Source organism: Parasteatoda tepidariorum, chromosome 1 (genome assembly GCF_043381705.1).
Source record: "Parasteatoda tepidariorum isolate YZ-2023 chromosome 1, CAS_Ptep_4.0, whole genome shotgun sequence".
NCBI classification, from domain to species: Eukaryota; Metazoa; Arthropoda; class Arachnida; order Araneae; family Theridiidae; genus Parasteatoda; species Parasteatoda tepidariorum.
The window spans coordinates 45,291,189-45,299,568 of record NC_092204.1 but is presented as its reverse complement, the minus strand read 5'-3'; the positions used below and the strand labels follow the sequence as shown (position 1 = coordinate 45,299,568).

The 8,380-nt window shown below is 28.3% G+C and overlaps 1 protein-coding gene across 1 annotated transcript in view; it reads right to left on the bottom strand.

Annotated features, from left to right (window-relative positions):
• The window catches only part of LOC107446071 (Vacuolar H[+] ATPase 36kD subunit 3), a 15,141-nt gene that overhangs the window by 3,413 nt on the left and 3,348 nt on the right, over window positions 1-8,380 (bottom strand). Inside the window, exons 3-6 of the mRNA XM_071179618.1 lie at window positions 7,004-7,151; window positions 4,595-4,639; window positions 4,347-4,517; window positions 3,057-3,135 (exon numbers count right to left, since the gene is read on the bottom strand). Of these exons, the coding sequence (XP_071035719.1) occupies window positions 3,057-3,135; window positions 4,347-4,517; window positions 4,595-4,639; window positions 7,004-7,151 (443 nt within the window). The remainder of the gene's footprint in view (window positions 1-3,056; window positions 3,136-4,346; window positions 4,518-4,594; window positions 4,640-7,003; window positions 7,152-8,380) is intronic.

Genomic DNA, 8,380 nt, shown 5'->3' with positions numbered 1-8,380 from the left:
TAAAATTTATACTTGTATTAAAAACTTTACTGAAAACCTTTCCTCATTCAACTGTAAGCATTACTCAAATAAAAAGTAGACATAGAGCATGTGATAGCATCAGAAATACAGCAGCTGAAACATTAAGGATCATAAAGGATCGGAGGAGTGGTGCACTGCAGATTGCCAACATTAAACAGTTCACATGAGAGCATTTAAAGTGAATATAAAATTGTGCAATTTTTTAAAATAATGATAGGCATTGAACTTTTGTCCTTTGCTTTAGAAGACTCCGGAAGTGTTGCCCATTTATCGTTATCCGGTGCGTGACTGTGAACCAAACTCACAGAGGCGAGATACATTACCCACGCCACACTGCCACAGATACCCAAATATCCCAATAAAAAGAGCCACATTCACACATCACAGATAAACATCCATGCCCTGAGCGGGATTTGAAACCGCAGTCATTGGCTTTGCAGTCAGGCATGCTAACCACTCGGCCACCTGGCCAAAAATTAATATATCGAGAACAAAATAAATAGTAGTATAGTTTTCAGAGGTGCACATGCAGGCATTAATTGTCAAATGGTGGCTCTTTGTGGCAATTAATGTCTAGGTTGATCAGTTGTGAAAACGAAACATGCAAGAGTTAGGTAAATTTTTCTGTTTCTAATTTTTCTCCTGTATGATTAAATTTGTCTGATTTAAACAATTTGGAAAAAAAAAATCAAACTAATCTGTTTAAATTATTTGTGCCTTTTGACTTTTAGAAATAATTTAATATGCAATTTTTTACATTTTAAAATTGTAAAACTAACTATGCGTAAGGCGTTGCAGTTAAATAAATCACTTAGCTGTTGTTGTGAAGTCCAGTGTCCATATTAATTAAGATTTTTTATAATTGTTTCCTCAAGTTCTTTTTACTGCATCTTTAAATTCACAAGTTAAAACGAAGATAAATACTTTACATTTGAAATTATTTTGAAAAAAAGAATAGAAATACAATTGAGCTTCGTGCTAGTGCTTAAAGAATAATTTCCAATTAATGTTTTGCTTTTTATAAAATAAAAAATAAAGTGTCTTGAAAACTTAAGTTTTTTAATGTATTTAAGTCTTAAAATATGAGTGTGTCCAAATACTTTTTGACCAGATACATTTGAAAGATAGCAATTAAATTTTAATACAAAAATCAATTGTTCTTTATATTCTCTAAAATAGGTTACATTGAAACTACATATTATAAAGCATGACAGTCTTTTAAAACGATTAAAAAGAAAATATCACATACAACATTAGGTACTTGTTGGCGTTACAAACATGAAATATTTTGTTCTACAAAAAACTTGTGCATGTAAAACAAATTTTAGGTTACAAAATCTGCCTAAATTTATCAAGACTTGTAATCCTTATACCTTTCAACACTATTAAAAAAATGTTCTAATGATGAAATGTCAGGAAAATAAGCTTCTCGCATTTCAAGTACACATTTCAAAAAATCATATATGCATTAATTGTTACATTATCAAATGGTATTGGATAATAAAGAATATCAACTACTAAATTCATTAAAATATTCTTAATTAATTATTTTTGCTGTTTTAAAAATAATCCCTAATTGATATTAAAACTAAAGGAGCCGTAACAAAAATTTATGCCCCAGGGCCCTGAGTGACGAAGTCAGGAATAGATTTATTTAAACATTATTTTGCATGCTTTCATTTTTTAGGTGTGTGATTTTGTTTGTCTAGCTATCAATATAGTCTGAAATGAAATTAAATTGCTATTTAAGATACAATAGGTGCAACTCTAAAGCAGCTTGTTTGAGTAGAAGATGTAGATAAATTTATGTTAATATTAATCCCATGAGGTTAAAATCCAGATTTTGAAGCAATATTTTCCATCCATATTAATATTAGATTTTGTAAAATCTAATAAAAAAAAAATACTGCCTAAAAACTTTCGTAGTCAAAAGAATTTTAAAAATTTGAAATATAATGCAAAATGTCAACGTAAAATTAGGCGAACTTCACAAAGAAAAGTATTGACTTGTTTTTGCTAAAATAGTTATGTAATACAACTTAGTTTACTACTAAAAATATCAAACAAATTTAACACTATTCTCGTTTTAAGAAAATGAAATAAAAACTATTCATATGGATTGAAAATCAAAACATTTTACATTATCAACCATAAACTTGATGCATGCAAACATTCTTAATATTAGAAAAAAAATTGTATTTTAAAGTGGTTGATGAAAAATTAATTCCTATTAGCTTATGATCTTTTTTAAAAATTATGCTTAAAACGAATCATGGATGCTAGAAGATTAAGATATGCTAAAACATTTTTAAGTAATATCACAATTAGCCAAATGGTATATTCATATTGCCAAGAAATGTATCCTTATATTTATAGGTGGTGTATAGTTATAAAATACATATAAGCATATTTATTAAATATATTTAATACGAATTACATATATATAAATATATAAGCATATTTATTAAATTCATATATATAATTTTTTACGTCTAAAAAATTTACTATACATATAAAATCTCAAAATAATATACATTAAAAATATTTTTATCTGCCAACATATCTACAACACTTAAGGAAATCCTTTCACATGTCAGTGTTTTCATTACAGGGCCAGAATGTGAGAATCTCGCTTATTTTATTCTTTTCTCGCATTAAAAAATTATTAAGACGAGAAGATCGCGGACTCTATTAATCAATTTCAAAATGAGCGAATTTTGGAAAAAAATTTGTCTTCTGTCATTTTGAATAAAATCCGTTTAACTTTTCTTCCTTGATCTTTCATTATTTTCAACATGGATCCCTGTTATCTAGCTTCCCTATTTACCAGTATTGTTCAGAACAGGTGCGAACAGCAGAACTGCCAAAAAGTTTTTCTGCCAAAAAGTTTTTTTCATTGTTATATTCAATGAAAAAATTGTGTATAAAGGAGAAATTCCAATATAAACTTACCCAAATGAGAAACACTCAAGTCCTTCAAAAATTAAATAAACATAAAAACAAATGATATTGTAACAATTAATTAAAATATTTACCGATAAAACTCTTCTCTTTCCCTTTCATCCAACTCTGAAGTGATATAGGCAATTGTTCTCTCAATTTTAGGAATAACAACTGAAATTTAAGTTAATAATTAAATTCGTATTATCAACTGAAAACAATTCAATACATTAAATGAATATGCAAAATTAAAATATCAATAATATGCAATTTCAAGAGCTTGTTGGCAAGTAACACAAGCATATAAATTAAAACTTTATCATTGCCTTATAAAAGAAAATACTATAGCAGCTTAATTTTCTTGATAGACACCTTGTTTCTTTGAAAAAATTATAAGGTGAGTGTTTGTATTTATATGTTTGAAGTGGAATTAATTGCATAAAATAGTTTTATTTTTCTCACTGTGAAAAAGAGAATTCAAAATATAGTTATTGAAGTTACGTTTTATTTTTTTTAAGCATCATAGCATAATAAAGTACTGAGATAAGGGGTGTTTATTCAGTGGATCACCAAACGATGAAAAACCAGTGAGGGAACAAGTGTTCGTTTACGTTTTTTTTCTTCTCTAAGTTAGTGAAAATAAAAGATAAACTTTAATTTTCTTGCACCTTTAGTGATGTTCCGCATCAAAAGTATGTTAAAAATAGGAGAAACAACTTCTAACCAGTGAGGGAACAGGCATGTTCCTTTACTGGGCATAGATTTCCCAGTGAATGAACAGTGTGTGTTAATATGTTGACACTTTAATTTTCAATTCATGATTACAAAAAAAAGTTAACATTTTCCAAGTATTTATATGTCATAATTTCAAGAATAGACTTGTTCTTAAATATTTGTATGGCTTATAGATTCATAAAGAGCATTAAAAAATAACCAAAATTAAGTGTTCCTTTACTGGGTGTTCATTCACTGGTAAGAGCTGTTCCTTCACTTGGTCTTCTTACAACTTGTTATTTGAACCTCCAAAACTTTAAAACAATATTATGTAACTTCTCTAAATTTTTTTTTACATAATTTGCAATTAGTAACAAATATGTTGACACTGTCATTTAACTAAAATTAAGAATTTTGAAATTAATATGATTTTCTAAAAGGCTAGTGAAGCTTAAGGGTTCCTTCATTGGTTAGTTTACCCTATATTTATAATAGTAGATTACCTACTTTATAATACTGAATTATTATTTATACATTCTTTAACATAATTCTACTTTTATTAATTTCAGAAATAGCCTATCCAATTATATAATTAATTTAGACATTGATATTCAAAAGCTAGTAAGGACAGCAATAAAATTAAGTAAAAAAAAAAAAAATTTTTTTTTTACCATGTTCCAAAGCATTAACTCTCCTATTGGTAACTTTGATGACTTCATCCAAAGTTATAAAAGAGGTTTGTAAAGAAGCCAGATCCACAAGCAAGTGAATAGCTTTGGCATAGTTCTTTTTCAACTTAGCAAGTTGTTGACCACCTCTGGCTAAGCCTGCCAACTCATAAGCTGTGAAAGAACAACATTAAGTAAAATATAAAATTTAATTTCAATTGAGTGTGAGAAAATATATTAACTAAACTTACTATCAACACCATTTTGGAAACTTTCAAATACCGGCAAATTCACACCTAAAATATTGAGAGATTATTCCAATAACATTTTACAATGATTAATTTATATAATAAATAAAAATATGTAAACAAATAATATAACGTTTAGTCACAACAAAGCTAATATTTAGAAAGCTAAACACTAATTAAAAAAAAAAAACTAGTTTGATATGTACTTATGATAAAAAAAAATAAAAAAAAAACACGAGCTAAAACATGATATAAAGAATTATACTTTTACAGAGGAAAAAAAGCAGATACAAAGTTTTAAAGATGTAAAAAAAAAAGAAGAAATGTAAGCATCTAAACTTTAACTTATAGTCAGGTTGGAGTTACTGGTTTAACAACCAATCATAGTTTGAATCATTCTGTTGATCAGAGAATTCAAAAACATATTAAATGACATAGCTAGTAAGTTAATTGTTTACTATAGAGGTCTTTGTTTATATCTCTTTCAGCAGTTGAATGGCGATTTGTCAAGACACAACGTACATCATATGTATAAAATAATATTTTTCTGAAATGCATATAATTAACACTTTTAGTAATTCTTAGAGGGGAAGGCCATGGTTGAGATGGACTGACTCAGTGGAGTCTGATTTTCTTAAATTAATGAAAAGAATTGGAGATCAAAGATAAATCGGAAGTCGTCATGGAGAAATCTTCAGAGGAAAGCATTGGCTCACATTGGGCTGTCTGGTATATTTAAGGTTTAGCTGTCAGCATCATAATTATGTATATTAGATACCAAGATAAATATAGCTGGAGACCGTTTCTCATTCTCTTTTTCCTTAAACTGTCAAACAACAGTATGTTTAGTTCCACATCTGGCAGAAGTGAATACCGTATATTCCGGCGCATAATGCGCACCCGTAATTTCTAATAACATTTTTTAAATTTTAAGATATACTCTTTGTATAACGCGCCAGAAAATTTGGATTGTACATGTGCAATATCTCGTCTAGTATCAATAGAAAACCAGAAAGCCTTTTAGTGTGGGACATGTTTAGGTCCCACCTTACAGATAATACAAAAAAATTGTTGAAAGAATGCAACACCCATATGGCAGTTATTCCGGGTGGATTGACACCATTAGTTCAGCCATTGGACGTCTGCTTAAACAAACCATTTAAAGCCAATTTTAGAAAACAGTGGAACACTTGGATGTTGGAGGGCGAGAAAACCTTTACGAAAGGAGGACATATGCGCCATGCAAGTTTGGAAACAGTGTGTGAATGGATATTAAAAGCATGGGATGAAATTAAGCCTGAGATGGTTAGAAAATCATTCAAAACATGCAGCACTTCAAATAATCTGGACGGATCAGAAGATGACTGTTTATTTATGGATGAGGGTAACACAGGTGATGAAGACAAAACAGATTGTGATGACGTGCCTGAAGAAATAACGGAAGACGAATATAATGAACTATTTATGTAATAACGAAAATTAATAAAGTATATAGGTAAAGGTATGTTATTCCTTTAAAATAAAATTATTTTTCTATATTTAAATTTTCTTAATCTATAATTTTTTACATTCGGCGTATACCGCGCACCCGTATATTCCAATGTTATTTTTTGTATTAAAAGTGCGCGTTATACGCCAAAATATACGGTAATAAAAGATGAGGCCCTACAGTGCTTAGCGGTTACACCATGCCGTGCCAAGATTCTGGCCCTGTGAATTCCAGTAGTCCCTAAAAGTGAAAGACAACATGGACTTGCCAAACCAAGCATACAACTAAAGTTTGGGTTAAAGCATGAAAGCTTTGCCAAACTTTCTGGTCATTAATTGGAGAATACCTATCAATAGTGGTTTTGTGTTGATGTCATAGAAACTGAATGCGCCACAAGAAAGATAGACTGCTAAGTTGCGTAAAAGAAATAATAGAGGCATTGAATCAATTGTTGATGGAGTATAACAAGAAATGTGCCAACAAACTTTTAGTATCATAGAACTATAATGGAAATTCTCATCTATCTTTGTGTTAAAGTATAAGTTTCCTGCTCTTCTACTATTTTGTATATAAACCTGGAATAAAATATTGTTTCCTGCAACCTCTTGTGTTTAATTTGTTGTGAGGTGCACAGTTAGAGACTAAACGGAATATTAAATTTTAATAACATAAGTTTTCATAGTCAAAATAACAAAAATCAGCAGAATGGTATTTTGGCCAATTAGACAGAAACTTTATTTTATTTTTGAATAAGTTTAGTTTACTCACAAATATTTACTCGTATAATTTTATCAAGGCATTTACATATTTGAGAAATTAAATTAATACATGTTATTAAAAAGAGGCTTTACTCATTATCAGTGTAAAGAATAATGACCATATAAAAAATTAAAATTTTATTAAAAATAGAAAACAAAGTTTACCAGCCACATTATCTTTCTTACTACGAACTTTGATTTGAGCTTTGGTTACATTTTGCAAAACTATATGATTGAAATCCCCGGTAGTAAACTTTGCTTCAGCTAATGAAAAAGCAGCTTCCTTCATAACATCTCCCATCAACGATTTAGTCTAGAAAACAATTAATATGATATGCTAGATTTATGTATGCATTTTTTAAAAAAATTGATAGATATATATTTAAGCTTAGAGCAGAATATTATTTTTGTGGCTTATACAAAAATAAAGTAAAATGACATTTTACATTTAAAGAAAATCAGTTTTGAAAATTTTTAAGCTATAAAAAATACAGACTAATCAGCAACTGTTTTTACAAGAAGCCTTGAATTAGACAATTTACAGCAATTATTGGTAATTTATTATTATATATCAAAATATCTTCAAGTTTTTTTTTTAAAAAAATTATGACGTATTGTTTTGAAAAATTCTAAGGATTATTACTTTATACCTTTTTTTTCTTTCTTCATAACTTATCAGTAAAAATCTTTTTATTATTAAAATATATTGGGAAAAAATAAAATTCAAATTAATATTGCAAGATAGTACTAACATTATACATGAGCAGAGTTGTTTGAAAAAATAGAAAATCTTGGTTGAATAGTTAATATGTGATATGTACTTTATTATCATAGAATTTTCTTGCAAATTTATTACTTTTTAAATTCATAAATTTTTTAAACCCTTGTAGTCTTCATCAGCTTTGAAGCTCTAAGCTTAGTGAAAAATTCACCATTGATTGGAAAGATATTAAAAATAAAAAATACATTCTATTGATAAACAATATCTCGTGAACTAAATTTAACTTAAATTTAGCTAATAGTATCAGGGCATGATTAAAAAATCCAGGGGTTGTGGGCACAGAACTACCAGAGAAAACTTTAAACAAAATTTATAAGTTGTACACAAACAAAATGCTTTTAAACTATTTATAACATAAGGTTGCATAATTAGTAATTTTGATATAATTATTAGTTGTGATTAATGATATAATTATGATATCAGGGTTCCCACTCTATGATGAGATTGAAATTCAAGGACTTTCCAGGACTTTTCAAGGACCTCAACAAAATTTTCAAGGACCTTAATCTAAGACCAATTTTAAAAATTATTCTCTTCTATTTTACTAGAAGCAACAATGCTTGTTGTGGCAATAATTAATTTCAAATATAATACCTAAATGCTTTGCCTATATAGAGAGAAGAGAGTATATGTATTATGGACTAAAATTTATATTTTTTTAAAAACAACCCTACTGGTTTTACATATTAATTCACAAAATCATTTTCAGCACAATCTATAACTAATGGTAATGAGGTGTTAATGGTGAAATCCTTTAATCC